Source organism: Aythya marila (assembly GCF_965140915.1).
Source record: "Aythya marila genome assembly, chromosome: 1".
Classification (NCBI taxonomy): Eukaryota; Metazoa; Chordata; class Aves; order Anseriformes; family Anatidae; genus Aythya; species Aythya marila.
Window position 1 is genome coordinate 86,080,117 of NC_139042.1, and position 22,691 is coordinate 86,102,807.

The following is a 22,691-nucleotide window of genomic DNA, read 5'->3' on the forward strand; positions in this document are numbered from 1 at the left end:
GTGACTGGGTAGTGTTGGGTTGTGCAATGGAAGGCTGGTGTCCCCCTCACACAGAGGAGGACAGAGGCACACAGATGGTGGGACCCTGCCCTGGCCCTTCCCTGGGCTGTCACAGGAGGTGGCCAGCCCCTCAAATGGGGGGAAATCCATTGCCATGGGGCTGAGGAGTGTCCCAGCTGGCCCCAAGCCATGCAGCCTTCCTGACAGCCCCTACAGGTGGCATCTGTGCTGAGGCTGAGCACTGCCCTGGCTCTGCCCTCTCCGTCCATCGGCGTGATGGGAGTGGAGCAGGGTTGGTGCTGAGAGCTCTCAGAGCTCTCAGAGCTCTGCATGCACCATCTGAAGTGGAGGAAAGCTTAGATACAGGCTGTCAAACCACAAATAAATCCTGCTTCAATTCACCTGGAAAACACAGTTCCACATGGTAAAGCTGTAATCCCTGTTGAAACCTCTTCATGAGGGAGAAAAAAGAAGAGGAGCCATAACATAAGTCAGCATGCTAGTGCTCAATACTGAGTATTGGCTTTCTTTGCAGAAAAAAAATGTTTGCGATCAATAGCTTTGAATTCTATTTTTGCCTACATCCTATTGCCCCTTCAAGTGACAAATAACTAAGGCCATATTTTTAGACCAAAGCCATGAGAAAAAGTCATTAATAGCTTGCAACACTCAATCTGTGTGCCCTTGGATTACAGTTTTAACACAGCGTGCCTTGGTGTTCAGAGTACTAACTCATGTGCAATCGGCCATTTCACACACAGAGCAGAAGAGGGAGGTATTTCCCCTCGGGGGAGTTCAAAGAAAATAGACACTGCATGGCAGCCCCAGGGATTTGTCATGCAAAAAGGCCACTGGAGTTCTCACCTTTAATAAAGTGAGGAGGAAATAAAAATAAATCCACTTACTGCAGTAAAGGGCATGTTGGAAACAGATGGGATATAAACCCTTAAGGCTTCCTAACCAAAAGGATTACCTTTGGTGAGGGGCGTGAGGTATCCCAAGCCTCCAAGAACAGGGATGGGGAGGCTCTAATACAAAGCAAAAGCCTCACCTGTTTCTACTCAGGCCCTGTCATGTGCAGGGAACAGGAGGAAGGAACTCAGGGTGCTACAGATCCATTTTCAGTAGCTCCTGGCCCTACACAGGCTCAGCTGGGGACAGCAAGCCTCCCCGGCCACTGCTGCAGTCTGCCTGTCCAGCAGCCATGCCCATCACCTGTTAGAGGTGCATGGTGAGCAGTCAGTACACCTTCTCTTCCCTTTCTCTTTCTGTGCTCATTTTGCTATTTTCTTCCCGTTTCTTCTTTCTCTTGATGTTTTTCTTGTTTTCCCCCATATCACTTCATTCCATTCCCTGCTCCGTTGTCTCCCTTGTCTCTCTACCCTCAGCCATGCCCTTGTCCCCGTTAGTTCCCATTCTGTTCCCCACCTGACCTTACTGTCCCTTCCTCCTCCCTACCTGTCCTCTTGTGACAGCACAGACATAGAGCACAGACATTTTTTAGCACAGACTGGAAGTAGTGTTTCCCCAAGCAAGTATCTCTCCCTGTACCCCACTGTGTCCCTCTGTGGACTAGTGCATTAAGTTGAATATATATATATATATATATATATATATATATGAATATATATATATATGAATATATCATCAGAAACAGCTGCTTTGCTCATATATCCTTTCTCTTTCCCTCCTTCTCCCTCCTCCTCTTTCTTTCCCCTGTATCCTTCATATTTTGTACATACTTGAGCAGTGTCATAGCCTCAATTCGATTACAAATTAGCATGGCTGTGCTGAAGCCAGCAGGCAGGGTTGAATTAAAGGCTCCCATCAGTGCCCCATACTTTCTCGCAAAGTGAAAAAAGAAAGACATTGGTTTTTAGCAGGAGAGAGACTTGATACAGAATGATGAGAATGTAGATTAGATTAATAACAAGAACAAGGAAATGGTGGTAGGAGTGCACTTCAGAAGCCCACCGCTCTTCCATAGCTTTTAAGCATTTCTGTAATACTTGCTAGAATAATAGAAAGGAGCAGCTGCAGACAAAGGCATAGACAAATTACAAACTGCTGGTAATATCTGTATTCAGGACAGCTCTCAAATATATTCAGATGCTGTCCCATGAGATATTAAATGATACTGTTATTGCATTAACCTACGGTTAGTTACTTGTCTGTTGCAAATGCACTGCACTGTCTTGGGCAATTTCTTTGCACAAAGCTTTCAAGGACGGGAGAGATCAGAGTAACTTCAGACACATCTATGTGTCTGGGTGTAGGGTGGAGCGCCGCACACTCTGGCCATGTTCAGAGTAGCTTGGGCAGGGCCATACATCTTCATTAGCATGACGCTACAGCAGAGGGAATATGCAAGTGGACAGTGCAAGTGAAGGAATATCTGACCACGAGCGTGCAGCCATGCACTGAAATGCCTTAAAGCAAACTGTAGCAGAAATGAGCTTCCTGGTTCCTATGTGAGAGCATGTACTTATGCACTTGTATGCACGTGTATAACTACAATATATATATATACATTTACAAATATATACAGTATGCAAAAATATGTATATATATTATATACATTGATATATATATACATATAAATTCTAGTTCTGCATCAGAACATACCTTTTGGAGTCTGTGTTTTTGTTTTTTTTCTGAAGGAAAGCCTAGCCTAAGATAGTCCTTTCACACATCAGAATACTGCAGAAGTGCTGTCTTGCAAATGTGATTTTCTCTTTCAGATTTGGAGTGAAGATTGCCTCTCCCATTTTTTTTTTCCCTGACCATCCTGTGCACAAACCTTTTGACTGATAGAGATCCTAGTGATGGCTCACCTCTTCCCCCCAGGACTTAGCAGCAGCTCTGCGGTGAGCTTGACAAACCATCAGACCTGGATTTACCCTCATGAGGGTAAGTCCAAGAAATTCCCAGGAGATCATTGTGAGAATTTGATTTTCAACCAGCCTGATGGCACTTAAATGTCTAAGTTCAATGTACTCTTCAGTCAGCACAGAGACTCTGACACACCAGGTACTTTTGAACATATTGCCTTCAGTTTGCTCTGTGTCCCTGCCTCCTCTCTGGGAAGTGGAGAAGTGTTTCTGTCTTTCACAGGAGATGTTGCAAGGATTAAAGATCATAATAGATGATAAAAGTCCTTCACAGAGAGTGAGGGCACACATTCATTGACTTGAATGGGAAGGGAGTCCTGGACTGGAGGAAGGAGGAAAATGGAAGCAAGGTTTGTTTTGTTACCAAGGGTCTGGACTGGGAGGCAAATCTGTGGCCATGCCAATTGTAAAAGCAGTAGGAGCAGCCATGATTGCCAGGAGAGAGGGTGTGGAGGGGGAGCACCCCAAGGCCCCAACCCTGCAGAATTTGTCCCTCTTCCCCCAAAGACCCAGAGGGGAAGGCAGCTGCAACCAGAGACAGCAGGGAGCAGTCTGGGATGTGTCCTCTCCTGTCTAAGGTATAAACCCCGTTGACATCAATCAGAAATGCAGTGCAGCATTCAGAGCACTCTCCTTTGGGAATTTTGAAATAAATCAAAATCGCATTACATTGCCAAGGTTGCTGCAAGCTTACACATGCTTGAAGTGCCTCCTTTTAAAATCAAAAGCTGAGTCCCCTTTTATTTTATTTTTTTTCTCTTGCCACGCGGTGCTCATCTTCTCTCACTTTCTTTGCTTTCGTTTTTTCCTTCATATACATTTTTATCCTTTCTTCTTCCCCCTGGCTGCCCTCTAAATGTAAAAAGCCAAGAGCATGGCAACATCAAGCACTGGTTTGGCTCTCTGTAAGGATGCTCTTTTATCACGGTTCACTTTTTTTCTTACCAGCCAGTAGGTGGAGCACATCCACTGTTTTAAGTACCACCGGACTTTTTATTTTGTTTTCCCGTTTTTTTAAACTCCTGTAAAACAATCTATCATTTCTGCTGCAGTGAATCAGTACTTGCAAGGTAGTACCACACTATACAAAACAGCTAATCTTGGCTGGACCTCAGCATTATACCACCGTGACTCATATCAAACCATGTGGGGCCAAACTGGATGATCTAGGTGGGAGATAGTCTTAAAAAAAAAAAAAAAAAAAAAAAAAAAAAGCAGATCTTTAACAGTTTCCAGTTCTGTGCACTGTTCTTTTTCATCTTCCCCCCCCTCCCCCCCCCCCCCCCCCAACCAAAAATCTGCTACACAAGTGAGTGCAAGCCTCAGGACCAGAGCCCAGGCTCTGCTGCCTTTCCATGTCAGGGTTGCAGCCATGCCGTTCCCCGCCTCTCAGTTTTTACACCTCTGAGGCTGCTGTGGCTGCTGCACTTCTGAAATGATGTCTGAGCACTCTGCATCAGCCCCTCAACCAGCACAGGGGCCCTCCCTTTCCCACTGACATTGGGCGTATGAGAAATCTTAGGATATCCATCATTTCTGTCTGAGGTTGCACTTTTTGTCTCTGTCACATTTTTCATGAGTCCAGGGGAAAAAAGCAACAGTAACAACAAAAAAGCACAGACCAGCTTTTAGGCAAACAAGCCCATCTTTAGCCTTCAGCTTTAGCCTTTTTAGCCTTTTGCCACAGCCCACTTTTACAGTTTCATGGCTTGCAAGGTCTCAGCTAGCCTGCCTGGCATCACCCGTGTCTTCCCAAAACAGCATCTCCATACCAGCAACATCCCACCTCCACCTCCTGGCCACGTTTACCTCTGGAGTGTGGTGGGCATTACAGTAGATATTAATCTCTCATTTCTCAGACTATTTTTAATAGGCTGGTGAGTGTTTAGAAGGTGCCTTTGCAATCTGGTCGTGGGGCAGACTGATGCTTAGTACTTCCAGCAGTCCTCCCCCCTGCCCCCTTTGCCCCCTTGAATGTGCTGTATAAATATTCACCGATGATTCAGAAAGCCAGCAGAGAATGTGCAAAGTAGGAAAGTAGGACAAAGAGCCCTGGGTTGCCCTCACTCAGCAGGACTGAACCTGCCTTCTCCCACTGTGTTCAATGGAGGCTGATGGATTCACACTAGCAATAACCTGGCTGGTTTGTTTCCTACTTTGAACAGAGAGATTTTGTCACTGACCCTCTTGGTGCCACATCCATCCTCCTGACTCAGTGGGAGAGCCCCCAACATTTGTTTTGGACTGGGTACCCGCAGGAGCAGACCCACTGAGCCCAGCCTGCAGCTAGGAAGTGCTGCACAGCCCCATCCTGTGCCGTTTCAGAAAGGCACCACCAGCAGCAGGCCACAACACAGCCCTTCCGCTGGTGGTTGTGCTATAAGCAGTGTGTGCCCTTAGAGATAAGACCACAACAGGCCTCCCTTCAGCGGCCATACAAAAGCAGTGCAAGCAGGGGGACAATTTTGTTCTCAGTCACACCAACGATCTCCTTGAGGTTTCTTGCTCTTTCCCCACTCCTTGCAGCCTTCTGTTTTGCTGTGCCCACGACTGCTGTACTGAAGTGCATCGGTCAGCTGCAGGCTTGAAGGTGAAGGCAGCAGTGTTTGGGAGGCCAGCAGTGGAGACTCTCCCCATGCAAAACCAACGTTTCATCTCTGCGCTGTGACACAGCTGCTACCTGGGAAAAATAACAAAGAAACCTGAATGTAATGCACTGTGGCCAGCGGTCACTGCTGTGTGTATTTTCCAGAGTTCATTTTATTCCCTGCTGTAGCCTTCCAAATTAAAAGCAGTCTGGTTATTTACATTTGAAAATTGGATGATATGCTGGACTGCTATTTCTCTATTGACTCTGCGCTGCTAATACGTTTAGAAATTGCCTGTCTGCTGCAGATAGGCACTGCCTGCCTGGAAACGTTTGGATTTCCTCTATCAGCATCACAGAGGGAGATGCAGAAAATAGGCAAGGACATTTGATTGTTTGCTCTTACCTCCATCCAGCAATAACAGAGGAGCCTTTGTGTTGGACACATCTGCCTGATGCGCACTAACAGCCTCTGCTCCGCCTTTCCAAAGAGGGCAAAGCCTGGCCGAAGTTTCTGACAGATGCAAATGAAAAATTCAATTTCTTTAAAACTGCAGATGTTGTAATTAGCTCATCCAATGCCCTGTGTGCGAGCTCGAGTCACTTGCAAGGCAATGCAGGCAGCACAAGCACCAGGGCCTGTGGGCCAGCAGAACATGGCACTCCCCTGGGTGCACATGATGGCTGCTGGGCCTCACCACCCTGCTGGTGCACAACATCCGTAGCTCAGTGGCGCTGAGTTTGCAAGGTGAAGAACAGAACAGAAACTGGACTTCCACCAAGCTGGCAGCAATGTGTGTTGGGGAGGGAGCAGCCGAGAGCTGGAGAGGGGAAATGCTGTTTTGCAGGTGCAGCACTTCCCTGTGAAATGTGCTTCAGGATGGGGTAACACTGGAGAAGATGGCAAAGATGCTGGTGGGCAGGGCGAAGCAGAGCTCCTGAAGCCTGTAGGACAGAGGCAGGTAAAGAAGAGGAGAAGAGCTGCTGGCAAAACAGATGGTGGGGGAGACAACGCCACTGGAGAGCGCAGTAAAAGCTTTGCGAGGAAGCTTGCCAGAAGGAGCGTGCAGCAGAGGTGCCGCCAGGTGACAGAGACTTGAGGCGCAGGGCTGTGGCTAAAACCAGCTCTGCAGCAGGGCTTTCTGAGCCTGCATCTGCCCATGCTCTTGGAGGCCTTAGGGGGTGACGGCACAGGGTAAGCTTGTGGCTGTTAGAAGCTGAGTGATTGGGAAAGCTTCCCTGGCTGCCTCTGCACCTGGCCATTTCATCCACTGGAAATTCAGGGCTTGTAGTGTGTGCTGGTGCTCGGAGGGAAAGCTGCTCCTTGCCACTCACATGGGCATGGCAGACACCTGTGCCTGAGGGGATCCCTGGAAGAAACTTCCATGTGGTCCTTCTGGGACTCCAGGTCTCCTCTCCTTCAGCCTCGTCTCCTTCTGCCTCTGCCCCGCTGCTCCCACCCATTGCGGGATGTGCCATATTCATTGGCATGAAAACTGAAAGTCTCGGGGTTTTTTGTACAGCTGGCTAATATTTGGGACACAGAGTTGCTTGTTATTTGCAGTTTGAGAATGAAAAGACTTCTCTTTTTCTGTTTCCTCCACTGTGATCTATGTTTGAGCTATTCAGCCTGGCGGCAGGAGCAACAAACCCTGATTTTAGAGAGTGCTGTGTACAGCAGGGCGGCAGGGGCTTCTCTTCCCCATGGCTTGGACCCTCACTGTGCTGAAATCACACACACACACAGAATCACAGAATTTCTAGGTTGGAAGAGACCGTGGAGCCTCCTCAGCCACCTCTGCCACCTCCTCCTCACACACCCCACATGGCCCACGGGCAGTAGTGTCGATCTTGCTCCTGTCCCCAGGCACCACCTGGGTAGCAAACAGCAAATGGCTGCATGCCTGGCAAGTGTTACAGAGCTGTGCGAGTGCCCTCAGCAAATGCTAACAAATCATGAAAACCCTTGCAGAAAGTCAGGAGTAGTTTGCAAATGATTTGCTACTCGTTCAGGAGGCTACAGTTGTTATAAATCATCACTGTTTTGCCCGTGTCCTTTTGAGCTGGAAGGGCATGGGTTAATAAAAGTTTGATTAGATATATATATTTCTATATAACCCCTGCTGCTTCCACACACATACGTGCCCCCAGCTGCTCCACAGACTGCAATGCAATCACCAAGGTGTGGTAAAGGAGCTACACTGCCTACAGAACTCAGGAGCTTTATACTGCAATGGAGAGAAATATTTATTTCCTCAGCTGTGACTAAAGAGAATATTTCCTGTGTGCAGGGGTGTTTGATGATCATATATGGCTGCGATTAGCATGATCAGTCATGGATTCATACACTAGACCAGCACGACATTGTACCTATACATCATATTAAGTATTACCTGTGTGTGGGAGCAGACACATGTTTCACGGCTATTTTGTTAGCCCCTACAGTTTTAAAGCTTTTTTTTTCCCTTTCATTCTTTTCTTTAGATTACAGGGAAATTTCAAGTGCCAAATGATTTGTTCCTTGCGCTGCTGTTTCTTGCTTTTACTAGAGTACAGCACACAACCTGGGGTCTTGCATCCTGTAAGAATAACTCAAGTGAAACCCACGGCACTGACAAGCACTCCAAATTAAAATGCCGGTTTGTGCTTACAGAAACGATGCTCATCAGAGCTTAGCAGAGGGCCATGGAGTTCAGAGGAAGATCAGGAAATCACACATTAATGGATGGCTGCCTTGCAAACAGCAGTAAGCCGGTGCTCCTGCCTTAGCCAGGAAAGCCCCACATGAGCCTTTCATAAATTAAACTATTTCTGCCTTAAAGAAGCCTCTACTGCGAGCATGCTGCTAAACAAATTTCCCCACTGCCTGCTTGACCTTGAAATTGTCTTCTGAAATGCCTGGGCCCACATGTAAACCTGACTTCCTCTGTCACCCACTCCACCCGTCACACGCACATACCAGGTCTCCTCCAGCACCCATTCCAGCACAAAGTATCCCCTGTTTTCTGTTTTCTATAATAATGTTCTCACTATGTGGGAGGAGTGAGTCTGTGGTGAGCAAATATGGGGCTGAGAAAAAAGCCCAGCCTGGGGAAAATGAGATGACTTTTTTTTGAGGCTACCCACTGCCTTGCACTTCTATAAATTGCAATTTGATATATTAACCCTTTCCTCAAGCCCTTCATAAGCTCCGGAAACTGCATCAGTATCGCTGATAGCATCATGCACGTGTTCATCCTAAGTAGGTTATCCTTCACACTGCGCGGCTTCAAACTGTCTTGCTGCAATTTATCAGTGGGGAAGGATATTTTGGGGATGAGCCCATGTCTTTTCTCCACATCACAGGATAAAGTGCTACAGATAATGAATCCCACCTGTAGGATTTCTCAGTTTCCTGTGCAGTATCACACAAAAAATATATGCAACTCTCTGTCTTTCAGGATCTTAGGGATTGTTAAATGACCAGCTAGTTCATGGCATCCTATACTTCCCTAAGGACTTGTTACACTGAGACAGTTCGTTGTAGTGCACAGCAGAACCATGTTCAATCACAGATTGGAGCTGCAGAAAATCAGGACACACACGGACACAGCTCCTCTGCACTGTGTTTGAGAGTATGGCTGTCTGCGTACCCTATTGCCATCTTTTGTGATCTGGCTGAGGCACAACTTTCTCACAGAGGCACTTTGTGCACACACAGCAAGTGCAATGAAGCTCAGCTAATTCAGTGTCACACACGTGTTTTGGCAGCACCAGTAATGCCCAGTACAGTGGGCAGGGGTGTGTGTGATGCTGCCAGTGAAGGAGCTCAGTTCCCACAGCTGCCAGAATGAAGTGAAGGGGGCCAAGGGGGAAGGAAAGGAAAAAGAAGAAGGAGTAAGACCCAGAGCCCTGACTTCAATAGTCTTTCTTTTGTAGGCAATACTGTTAGGTGTCCAGACTTAGCAAATTCCAAATTTAGGTAGCTTCATTAACTTAGGTTAAAAGGCATTCCCCATAATGAAGTGGCAAGGTTTCTTAATGCTATAAACTTCACCTTTTGCAGAAACTATAGGTCCCACCATCATCCTCTGTACAGTTATACACAGTCTGTCCTTTCAATATTTGTAGCCCAGGGCAGAAGAGTCCAGGACAGGTGCAAAACCTTCACTCTGGGATATTGCATGGGGCATAATGAGGGAAACATTTTTTTTTTTCTTTTTTCTGAGCCTCTCCTTGCTCACTGTGACTTTTGGGGTGACTCACTTCTGTGCTATTCCTTTTTTGAGTAACACAACTCCAAGCAGTGGAAAAGGGGTGAGGAAGAAGAAGCTGGCTCTTGAACACGCCCAACCCAGCAGAAAAGAAGACTATTCTGGTAAACAGGCTCCTGAAGGGTAAAGCAATTGCAGGGCCCTCCCTGTGTGAGTGGCACCTGCAGTCAGGTCACAGCTGTGACTCACTTGCAGAAAAGAAGCTGTAGGAAATTACATGAAAGGTACGATCTTGACTGACAACACCATTGTAGTGCATTTGTACATGGGGCAGCAGCGGAGCAATGGGTATCAAATGCTTTGTATAAATCAGATGGATCAGTCAGCAGTGTTATTCTGCAGATGCTAGGCAAGGAACAAAGTGATCGAGTCATTCACAGAACCCAACTGGAGAAAAATTCTGTGCACTGGAGCTGAGCAAATGTCCCCTTATCCGTGGAAATGGAAAATTTCCATTAGAGTTGGGGGGAGTGGGCAGGAGGGCCACCAGAGCACAACGGCTAACAGTCTGGAAAAAATAACACAAAGTAGTGCACGCTATAATGAAACAGCTGCCTTAGCAATAACTGATGGGAGTTGCTTAATGGCCATGATTTTTTTTCCTTGTACAAAAGAAAAAAAAAATACCATTTTACTCTAGGCAAAATAAAGGGTGTCTCTTGCAGCCTGCTATTAAAGGGGTTTCCTTCTAAACGGTGGAATCATCACTATTATTTTTTCACAGGTAATTACTCACCACAGTTAATTTGAAGCCGCATTTGAAGTGGAGATATCCTATTTTACCCTTTTCCCCTTAGCCTGTCTTAATATTATTATCATTTGCTGCTCGGGTGCCCATAGCAACAGCCTCTGCGTTAGCCACTTTCCCCGAGCGAGGGAGCGCTGCTAATGTCTGACATTTAGCCAGCGGGCTAAGTCTCTTCGTGGGCTGCATCTGTCCAGGGCTAGTGACACTTCCAGCTGCCATAGTGCCCAGGGGTGGCCCTAAATCAGCAGCAGCTCCAGGGTGTGCTCAGGGCCCTGTTTCCCAAGTGCCACCCTGAAAGTTTGGCTGTGGAACTGCAGAAAGCCACTTAAATGCTAGCAGTCTAATTCTGCCAGGTACAAATTCCCACAGCTGCATTAGATAAAATCTTTCAAGCATTTATCTTTTGAAAATAAGAGTCGGACACGCCATCGACCTGCCTTCACGGGCCATGAACCACATGGTTGGTGGCTGCCCTTGGAGCTGAGCCCCTTGGGCTGCTCTGGTGGCCACGGCCTGCAGGGCCTTTGCGGTGCTGCTGGTCATGTGGGCCTGCTACTGGCCTTACACAAAGTCCAGCCACACACTGCCTGGCAACACTTCATTGTTTTTAGAAAAAAAACAAAACAAAACAAAACAAAACAAAACTTGTTTTTTAATTTAAACACCACCAAGGTCCACAGAGGGACAAAGCAAGAAGAAAAAAACGAAGCATACCTCCCTCCCTACAAGGATTTTAATCATCTTTTGCACCAGTGGATTAAAAGAAAAAAAAAAAAAGTGAGTCTCTCACTAACGGCCTCATTCACAAAAGGGAAAACTTTGATTAACTCCGGATTAGAGACGTCAGGAATGCTACGGCAAGGCAGACAGCCCTGCCCGGGGTGCTGAGGAACAAAGAGGAGCATGTGCATGACTGCAGAAAGGCACGGCTCCTGCCTTTCTGTGCCTCAGTGCATGAAGAGCAAGAGGAGAGCCCAGCATGACGGAGAGGGGGCAGAGGGGCTGAGCCTGCTCTGTACCTGAAGCTGGATGTTAGAGGGCCCTGGTGTGCTGCTCATGGTGTCTGACATGCAGAGGTCAGGACTACTGAGTCCTTGCAGCAAGAACATGGGGAAATCTTGGGCCTGGCATGGGTACCTGCAAAACATGGGGAAATCTTGGGCCTGGCATGGGTACCTGCAATTGTCAGGGACTCGACTTACAGATAGGACTGGTCTTTTTCTGTCGTATTTTCTCTCTGCTTGCTTAATGTAGAAGAGGAAGCAAAAAAAAAAAAAAAAAAAAAAAAAAGGTAGAATGAAGTAAGTGCACAGTAATTTGCTGAAAGGCTCATCAGCATTTGTCTTGCTGCAAGATCTCTCTAAAGGAAGGCTTTGAACTTGCCAGTGCGCTCCTCAAAAAAAAAAAAAAAAAAAAAAAAAAAAAAAAAAAAAAAAAAGATGAAAGAAGCAAAGTTACAGCCTTCATGTCTTTATCACCTTCTGCCAAGGCTGGAGGGCTGTGCCAGCTCTGCCAGGTGTGTCAGTAGAAGAACAGAAGAACAGCAGCAGACATTACACGGCGCCAATGTGCTCATGGCCACTTCCCTTAGGAATCAACATTCCTGAAGAAACTTCAGCAACTGCTGAATAAAATACTGCTCTGTTGCTGTAAGACACGTGGCTTGTTATAATCTACAATTAAATTGAATTAATGAACATGTTCAAGCTTTATCTATTTTGACAGAAATTATTCCTTTTTTTTTTTTTTTTTTTCTTTTGACTGAACAGTTAAGAGGCACAGTACAGCAAAGAGCCTTTGTATGCACGTGTGTGAGTGCATGCGCAAGCATGGATGTACACACACATGCACACCCACACAAGGAGGAACAGGTTATTGGATGCCTCTGTGTGTACACATATTTGTGCATGGATGTAGCATTTATTCTAACATACCTAATATTTTTTCAGGACTGTGAATTTCCAAGCTCATACTTGTGGTTGGTAGGTTGGTAAGAAAAAAAAAAAAAAAAAAAAAGTAGTTTCATGTCTTATCACTTGCAGCTGACTGCAGGCTTTATCTAGATGTTCTCTGCTGGGTGCAGCTGGGAATTATATTGGCAACAGCCATTAATCTTCTGTGCAGAAGAAGTATCTCCTCTATCAGTGTTAGAATAAAACCATTTGTCTGGGGAATGAAGCACAACTAGAAATTATCCTACTGCAGAAGTAAAAATCTTCTCATAATGATATTTTTGATTATGTATTAGCACTGCCATGGATCATTGATAAGGCCATGTTTAAGTAGCACAAGCTTAGCTGCAAGCCTTTAGGTGTCAGTTTTAATCGCGTTGTGGGACATACTGCTGCTGTTCTGACAGTGCTCTAACCTCACGCTATGTCCTAACACTGCCAGTGTACAAGCAGGTACCTGTGTAAAGCTCCCTACGTCTGTGGCACTTGACTTCTGTTCCCATAAAATACTTCAGGGTCCTACCACTCCTTTCATGTACCCTGAATGACCAGCCTGCTGTAGTCCCTTGCCAGACAAGGAGCTTTGCTCCCCAGCTGGTCACACCACTTCACGGTTCAGCTGCTCATCAGTTTGCTGTCTGCTTCCAAGTCAGAGGAAAAAAAAGGGCTTATGTCCTGCTGAAGTGAGAGCACCACTGCAGCGATGAGCAACACACTCTGTCCTCCCTTGTATGCGACAGAGTTTTTGCGACTTCATGTTGTTGGTTGGATCATCTTCAGATTCAAGTAACCAATATAGGAGTGCTGAAGGAATAATGCAATTTTCTAATTATTATTGTACTTCTTCTTATAGAAGTGCATCAGTACATTTTTTTTGGCCCTTCCCTTCCCTTCCCTTCCCTTCCCTTCCCTTCCCTTCCCTTCCCTTCCCTTCCCTTCCCTTCCCTTCCCTTCCCTTCCCTTCCCTTCCCTTCCCTTCCCTTCCCTTCCCTTCCCTTCCCTTCCCTTCCCTTCCCTTCCCTTCCCTTCCCTTCCCTTCCCTTCCCTTCCCTTCCCTTCCCTTCCCCTGTGTTACAGTTTTGAACATGCTGATAGATTGCAGCGAGGATGCTGCTGTTTCCAGAGATGGTCATGTGGAGAAAAACCTCTTTCATTCTTCAAGAGAGACAACAGAATATTACGGGGGTTATGAGAGAGAGAGGAGAACCTTTCACAGGTTGAATAGCTTAAGTCAGCATATAGAGATAATTTGCTTGGACACAGCTAGCAAAAGGCATGTGCCAGCATGTAAATAAAGACTATGTTCATTGTAATCCTCATATAATAATTGTAAAAATAAGTCCTTACACCTGTGAAACAATTGCCAAGTTGACTGATGAATATGAACCTTGGCAAGGCAAGAAGTAATGATTTAGACAATAGGCTAAAGCTCCAGTTTGGTGCATTTGTGAAGCCCCACAGTTCACTTCTGCAGCTAGATTTCCTTAAATGTCATCCCTGCCCTAACCACAAGTGCTTTTTCATCAAGTTTTCAGGACTATGAGCCACTAAATCTATGCTGTAATCATCGTGCTTAGCTGGTAAGCGGCACTACCAGCTTAGGGGGATTGCCGTACAGAAGCGCTGCGCCTCAGCTGTTGCAGGCAGCCCCATCTTTCTTGCAGTCACGGCACTCTCTGGTGAGCTGATCCGCTTGCTCGGAGCTGAAACAAACTCCCAGGGACATCTCCGAGTGCAGTGTGAGCTGGTGGGGGAGGACTGACTGGGATTTTTCATGCCAGCCAACAGTTGTGAAATGAAATTCACGTATTGGCATCGTTCAGCAGACGGCAGGCACAGGCTGCCTGCAGCCACACACTCCTCACGTGGCGAAGGGTGTGAGAGATTGGCACCCTCGGTGGGGATGGCTATGGGATCCTACCAGCCCCCGTGCCTCAACTCTGCTTCTCCTTGCCCAGGAGTGAGAGAGCAACCTCTGGGCTGCCTGGGGGATTTCCATACAGGTGCCCCGTCAGACCGCTGAGCTGGCTGGGGTAGCCTCTGCCTGTCTGTCTCGCTATCCAGAAGGAACAGGGAGGACTGTGAAGTTTACTGGTAAATGGCAGCGCATTGAGCACAGCAGCCAAAATTAAAGAATAATCATCTTCCTCACTCCCTTGACAGTGAAGGAAATACACTGAACGGTTAACTTAAAATGAGCAAATAAGTCTAAAAGTGAATGAAATAATCCTAAAAATGAGCTACATACGCCTAAAAACTACATAAGGAGAATGTTTGTAAGAGGCATTCAGAAATGCCAGGTTTTATCGACGGGATGGGAGGGCTGCGGGGCTGTGGGAGCGGGAAATCGATGAAGGCGACGGGCAGCCTGCACACTCTGTCCCAGGAGCTGCAGCAGCCACTTGTTCATGCACATTGTGCCAGCCCATCCACACTGATCGGTGCGAGGCCGGCGAGAAGCAGCTGACAGCACACATTGTGCTCTTGGCAGGGCCGGGGTTTGCATTTCCCACAGATGTAACTCAGGGAAGGCGGATCAGGCCTTGCACATGTGGTTTTGCCTTTCCCTGCTCCTCCTGGTGCAGCAAAAGGCTGAGGCAGTGTTCAATGCCTCTTCTTTCCTGCTCATGCACCCTTCTGTACTGTTCCAGTTCATTTAGGTATTTAATAAGGCCTTTCACAAACCTTACACCTCAGGCTCATGGCTGGGCTTAAAAGCCAGCAGCGTCTCCTGATGCACAACCAACTTCAGCACCAGTGACAAGAGAAAAATATCTTCCCTCTTCCCTAACTGAATTAATAGGAGATACCTCATCACTGATGGCTGTTGTGCCTCGTGGATTGCTAACATTTGGGTGAGATTCCAGTACAGCAAAGCACTCGTAGACTGATGTACGTATGTATGTAGGAGTGACTCTAGAGTAACTGGAGTCTGGAAGAGCAGATGTGGGATGCATATTTATTTCCTCAAATTGATGAAATGAGGAAATTCCTACCTCCTCCTTCATGGTATTATCAAAAATGTGTACAAAGATATGCTTCTTCTTTTGGCTTTATATCTTATTGTTGTCAATTATATTATTTCTGCCACTGAAAGGTAGCTCAAAGGCAGAATCATGATACAACGGAGTGGAGTCTGGGTATGAAAACCTACGTGTATTTCTTAGATACGAGATGGGAAGTATGTGAGCAGCCTCTGATGGGAACACACACTTCCCAAAGCCCTAAAGATGGGGTTGTTAGTATTGTGCCTGGTGGCAGCAAAGCCACTTAGGCATCAGACTGATCAAATGGCCAAATTTGAGTCTTGCTTCTGATTCACCGAGCAAGAGCCCGTGGATTGCGCTCAATTTCATCCGCCTCTGAAGCAGCGCACACCATTCCCACAGACCAGCTTGTGTGCTTCAAGTGGCTTCTGCTTTGCCCAAAATACTGATGGGGAGAAAGAACAAAACGAGGAGGAGCCTCTTGTCCTCTCCCAACCAAATCCTGAGTGTTGCCGTGGGCACCGGCACCAGGAGGCTGCAGAAGCAGGATGTGAGGCAGAGCCACTGGAGGGGAGCTGCTCCGGACGGCTGCAGAACCTCAGTAAAAAACATGACACATTTTATAACATAATTGCGTGCTTTATTGATATACACAGTAAAGCAGTATATAATACAATAGTAAGGCATATATTTGGTGAAATTTGATATGTTGTGAAAAATGCAGTAAAACTGAAGTTTATAAAAATAATTAGTAAATGTTACAGTGTTGGTGTTAAAACACAATATATTATGATATCCAAGTAATAACCCAGTACTGAGTAACAATGAAATAACATGCCATATGGTATTTATGTATTCAATTACACTGATTATGTTTTACAGTTTAATACTTTGTCATTATAAGGAATATGAAATAATTCCCAAATTATGCTTAAAAAAGCAGCGATAAAGCTTTCAACTTTTTAAATATTTTTGACAGACTCACTCCAAAACTAAGACCTATAAAGTAAAACAAACAAAACAAAACCCTGATGAAAACAACCGTGCAATCCATTTTCCTCTATTTTTTTTTTTCTTAAGAGAAGGTTTAATGTATAAGGGAAAAAAAAAAGAAGAAACCCAGCTCTTTCTCAGATCTCAATTTAAACCTTCTGATAAAAAAGACCATGAGAAACACATAGGGTTCCTACTGTAATAAAGTGTTAAAAAAGCTCTTTATTATGAAAGCAGAGACTTGGGGGGATTGTACTTATTCTTTGTAAATTATTGTCATTGATATTTAAATGATGAGACCTGTTCACACAATGGACGAGTGGTGATGTAACATTATCTGTACGTAATTGTCAGGAACACCACAAAACCAAAGTGAGGTAGAAATAGCATGACTAGCCATGTTCAATGTTAACTAGCATTCAAAATAAAATCTTTCCCAAGTTTAATTACACTTCATACAAGAAGAGGTAACAGATTTTTACTCTTGCAATATAAAGTCAGATGGTGTGTTTCTATGTATTCTAAGATAAAATTAAAAGCTGGTTAAGAAAATGAAGTGGTAAAGCTTTTGCTGACAGCACCTCATACCCAAACCTACCTCTCACGAGCTGCGGTTAGGTGGCTAATCTGTTTTTCTGTCAGTTCCTCTCTTTCTCACTTTATTGTTAATTGTGCGGTATTACATGTAGAGAGAAATGGGGAAGGAGAAAGCATCAGGGCCTTTGTTTTGACGATAAATATCTCATGGAGCAGTGTGGCTACCTTCACCTGATACACGCATAAGAACAGCAGTAACTCTCCTACAGCCTTTCCCAAAGGTTGCTCGCTGCATTACAGCTCCTTGGGACCAGCCGCTGTAGCAGGCTGAGACAAGAATTGTGGAAAGGTCGGTTTATATTTTCCAGAGGATCGAGTAGCTCTGTGTTCATTAACAGCACCGCAAGCCATACAAGAAAAGATGCTCAGTGAGAAACCTACTTGTGCTTCATGCTAGAAGCTGAGCCCACATGGGCTCAGGAGGGAGCCTCCCTCTTTCTTCTCTTGTGTGCAGCGAAGTGATGCTAACGGTGGCAGCGGCAGGGGAGAGCTGTGCCCTGCTTCTGCTGAAGCACGGGGTGCTGGCCTGGCCAGCAGAGTACCGGACAGTAAGGTCCAGAGGTTTGATCCGGTAAGGCAATTTCTACGTTCCTTTACTAATAACATTCAGGAATTTAGTCATCAGAGGAAACACCAGCGCACAGGACAGTCATTAAATTCTTTCCTTCCTTCTTTCCTGTATTTTTTTCCATTCATTTTTTGCAGACTCTGTCACGTAATGTGCTCTTTCATTTAATTATTGCAAACTAGCTGTGTGATTCGTGTAACTGTTAATTTTATTGGAAAGAGGTGAAATAACTACCTTCGCTGGAAGTCCAAGAGATTTTTTTTAAGCCAGCCCTAGTCAGACAAAACCAATGAGAAATGTAAGTTGGCCGTTTTGATGTTGCTGCAGGAAATACTTTTTTTTTTTTCCTTCTTTTTGACAGGCAAGGAAAAGAACACAGAACATGAATCTCTCTCTGATGCAGCTGCAGAGCTGAAATGATACTAAACAAATGCACTGCCTCAATATTTTTTTTGTGTTTTTTAAAGGGGGTTTCTATAAACAATTATTTTTATAAAGCACACTTTAGTTTACAATCTTTCTTTATAACTGTTATAAATTTTTTTTAAACAACCCGAAATGCGTTCCATATAAAGAAATGGCAAGTTATTTAGCTATCAAGATTTTACATGTAGTTTTCTTATAATTTTTGTACAATTGCATAGACGTGTAAAACCTGCCATTGTTAACAAAACAGTAACAGACTTAGGAAACTACTGAAATCTACAGTATAGTACCACTACCCTTCACAAAAATATAGATTTGTTTTCTTGTAAACTCTTACAGTCTAATCCTCTTTGTAGTATGAATATTATAAAAACCATGCGGGACGCCTGAAGTTGTAAAACACATCTTGCTATTCTAACACCTTGTCGTCGGTCATCACTGTAACTAAGGTTTCCATTGCTCTTCCCAAGTCATCTGCCATGTGGAAAAGGCTTCCTACATTGTGGCCTGAAAAAGAAAGTCAAAGAAGAGGATATTAAACAAAAAAGAACATACTGCAAAAAGAACGAAGAAAAGGCCAGGTACAGATACATCACTCTCCGCAAGCAGCTCACCACCATTCTCAGTGGACCACACCAGGCAGTCTCCTGGACAGGCACGTGTCATCATTAGCAAAAGCTGCCCATTTTGCTAAGCATTTAACAGCAATACTCGCTTAAACAGCCAGTGTGAACTATGTTGACAGTAAGCCAGCATGTTTGTGTTCCAAAAAAAAACCCAGTAGTGAAGAAACTGTATCGTAACAAATGTTCACCCAAAGCCATGATTAAATCCAATGACATCACAGAAAAGTTTCCAACTGGTGCTGCAAAGCGTTTGACCATTCAGTGTTCTATCAAGGAGAAAAACAGAAACAAACAGATCAGCAGTAATTAACTACATCATTAAAGCCAAGAGGTCCCGACAGGATGTCTGCACAGATAACTAAAACAAAGACCAAGCTCAATGTCTGCAGTTTATTTCATGGTTTTAATAATACCCTTTGCTTTTCGGTCCAGCGAAAACAAAGATGCTGCAATTACCAAGTAACTAGTACACAGTGGTTTATTAGCACATTTCTCCTCACTGGTAACCACTGTAAAGTCCTGAGATGCTACAACCACAGCATGTGGACCTCCTACGCAGAAGTGATAAATAAGCACAAAAATTCTGGAGATGAAACCTGTAACTTCTCACACCCATTTTTCCATTGTTGCGAAAGGAAAGTTAAAGGTGGCAATGCTGATGACCAGTAAGGAATTGCTTCAACAACATTAGAGATCAAACAGACTCCAAGGTAGGGAGATTGATTGCCAAAAGCTGTCGTTTGAGGCACCTGGTGTTCAGCTGGACTCCAGCTGCTGCTCAGAGAAGGGTGGGTCTCCTCTCTGAGGCCTGCATCAGTCCTGCCACCCCCTACAACTGTCTCAGATGCCCCTTGGCATCTCACATGACAGAAATACGGTTCAATCAGCTGAACCCCATCTGGAGTCTCACTCCTGGAAGTGTATGACTGCAGAGGCAATATGAGAGAGATCTGGACACCCCAAAGGATAAGCATCCAGTTCAAGATTTCTTGAAAGGACAAGGGGGAACAAGCAGACAGAAGGTCTTAAAACAAACAGAAGGAAATTATATTCCACACAGCATATAATTACATTACTGAACTCATCACCACAGGCTGATGTAGAAGCCAAACATATAAATGAGTTTAAAAAGGCATTAGAAAATAATCATGGAAGCAAGATTTATTTAGATGCAAAGTGCATGCGACCTCCAGCTCAAGCAGTCCCCAAGCTGCAGAGTGCCAGCAAGTGGAAGTATTTAGCAGGGGAAGAAAACTCAATAAAGCTCCACGTTGCTGTGGCCAGAGGGGTTGATTTACTCCCTAAGAGTACTTGCAGTAGAGTATTTGTTTGGGAAAGCACTGAAGCCACACCACTGTCTGCCCACAACGCTGCTTCTCAGGCACGCTTTGCATTAGCCTGTAAGCTGAATCCTCACCATGGTCTGGGAGAAAGCAGCACCCAAATGAATACAGGACATGACCAAGATATCCCAGATACACCTCCCAGTGCCTATACAGTGTAGGAGCCTGACTGCATTGCCACCTACGGGGCTGTTGTCCCTCCTGCCACAACCATCATCTTTAACAACAGGAATGAGGCTTCCCTGTGGGACAAACCGAGCTCGCCCACACAAGCTGGAAGAAACACCCGTTCCCTTCCAGATGTTCAAGGATTGTGGTTGGCATTTTGACAGTGCATGGGGCCTGGAGTGATGTTAGTTAACATTCACCAGAGTGTACGGAATAGAAAACAGATGACCTAAGAAATACCCAGAGAAGCTTGTTTCTCCTGGAAAACTACTACCACCACTTTTTACATCCAAATACTACTTTTTTATTTGAATGTAGCTTTCACTCCACAAAATTATGTCACATCTAAATGGTAACTGCTCAACAAGCTGCCAGCTTCATCGTGAGCTGGGCTGTGCGTGGCACTGTGTCTGGTATCAATACGAAGAAAACACTTGGTTCTAATCTACTTGCACTAATGTACAGAGAAATAGATGCATCAGACAGTAATTTCATATATAAATCATTAATGTAGAGCCATCTATTCATCCTAAGCAAAACCTCCTAATTTACTCATCAGCTTGTCACATGAGAGCATATGAAAAATTGCTGCCAAGTTTTGGTCAAAATATAGCTTACTTTAAAGTAAATGTGTGCTACTGCATTTATTTTAGATGGAAGGGATAATATCTCTTCCTCGCACCAGGCAGGCTGTAATTAAATGCTAGCATAAACTTTCATAAGCAATTCTAGTAATGGTCCTTAATCTTCATCTACCTCTATTACAGCACAATCCCCCTGTCTGAGAATAATCCAGAAAATTTCACCACAGAAAGGGAAAATCTGACACAGTCATAGGAAAGCAGTAATTTTAGGTGAGAGATCCTCAGGTAGATCGAAACATCACTGCCACTGGTTTGCTCTGCTTACCAGAAACTTTGGTATGCTTAAGTATATTTATTGCACAGGGTATCAAGGCCTTATCAAAATAATGCTGGTATAACCTGGGTAACCTGCATCATCCCTACAAATTATCCGCACTGACCCTGCAAGCTACTTTCAAGCAGTCTCCAGGCTTTAAATGCTCTTCTTCCTCGCCTGCAGCAGCCCACAGACACCAGACAGGAGGGTGCTGAGAGCTGCAAAGCGGTAACCAGCAGCGGGAGGCAACACTGCCTGTGGGATCACAATCTCTCACTCAGGTTCATTGCCATCTGTTATTTCTAGGAACAGTGATGGGATTCCAGGACTTTCCAGGGACTCTACCACCACTTATTTCCAGCTCAGGAAGAGTGATCACCCTTCCAGGGATTTACAGCATCTCAACCTGCTAACACCCATCTTCAGAAATAAATAGTATTAGTTAATATTATTTTGTTCTATCAGACACAGAGCTGTAAAGATAACAAAAGCAAGCTGGTTTTATAGAAAGAGTGTATGTCTAGAAAGAAAATATGAAATCAAAAAATCTTTAATTAAAAGAAAATATAAAAGTCTTTCAGAAGCCTGCCACAGTAGGTACAAAATACTGAGTTGCTCAGGCAGCTAACACACAGGCCAAGAAGACCTAATGCATCCAGAGATCCCTAGATTAAATACTTTTAATGCACACAGATTACAGGAATGTGTGTTAATGCTTTTTTTCTTTTCTCTATTAATTTCTCTGTTATTTTCGAAATAACCATGCTTTGAATCTGATCTCCCTCCACAAAAGCTGCAGGGGGTGAGGCTGAGGTGATTACGCAGACCTAGCTCCGTGTTCTCCCTGCATCACAGGCCACAACTTCCTCTGCAGAGAAGCCGAACAGTCGCCTGCCTCCTCCTGAGCCATCCGAGCTCAGCACCCAGGGCACGATGCTAAACCTCTGCCCACTGCAGTGCATGCTAGCAGCTGGGCCGTGAAGTGCACCGTTCCTGGGAGGGGAGGACACGGGGCAGACAGGCAGCGCTGCTCTGCTCCTCCGGCCACTCACCACGAACCTCAGCGGGGCACCTCCACACTGCCAGGGTTTGGATATGAATCAAGCAGCAGAGCTCTGAGCCAGGTGGTTTGGGCTTAAGGACCTCGTGCTGCTTTGCACTGCACACTGAGAGGTGCTCACCACAGAACGGTAGCGTTAAGGACATCACCAGCCCAGGAGCAGTTTTGTAGCACAAAATAAAAGGTAAAAGCCCTTCTTTTTTACCTTACTCCTCCTTGCAATGGAACCAGAGGCAGACTGGACAGGTGGTCTAATTTTGATTCATGACTCCTCACCTGCTGCAAAGTGACCTGCACAGCAGAGTACGGTATTTCACAGGGTTTCTGCAAATCCTCTGCAGGCAGCAGGCAGGCAGCACCGACCTGGAGCACACTGCCCTTGCTCTGGGGCGCTCTAGTTTCTGAGCCCCTTTCCTGTGGCTCTCATGACCTGAGCAACTTTTTCACTGATGCAGGGAAAAATATCCGGGATAAGTGCTATGGGGTGATTAGGATTTTGCCTCTCTTGCACAAGGGAGTAGCAGGTAGGACAATAAAGACTACAAGTAGTTGAAAACAACATACGCAGTAATTTCTTGGTACTCTACCTGTA

The 22,691-nt window shown here is 45.2% G+C and overlaps 1 protein-coding gene across 11 annotated transcripts in view; it reads right to left on the reverse strand.

Moving 5' to 3' along the window:
* Positions 1-16,055: 16,055 nt before the first annotated feature.
* DMD (dystrophin) overlaps positions 16,056-22,691 on the reverse strand; it is a 1,245,415-nt gene continuing 1,238,779 nt past the window's right edge. For all 11 annotated transcript variants that reach the window (XM_082770266.1, XM_082770264.1, XM_082770258.1 and 8 more), the window contains one exon: positions 16,056-18,509. In XM_082770266.1, the coding sequence (XP_082626392.1) occupies positions 18,412-18,509 (98 nt within the window). In that variant the 3' untranslated portion in view covers positions 16,056-18,411. The remainder of the gene's footprint in view (positions 18,510-22,691) is intronic.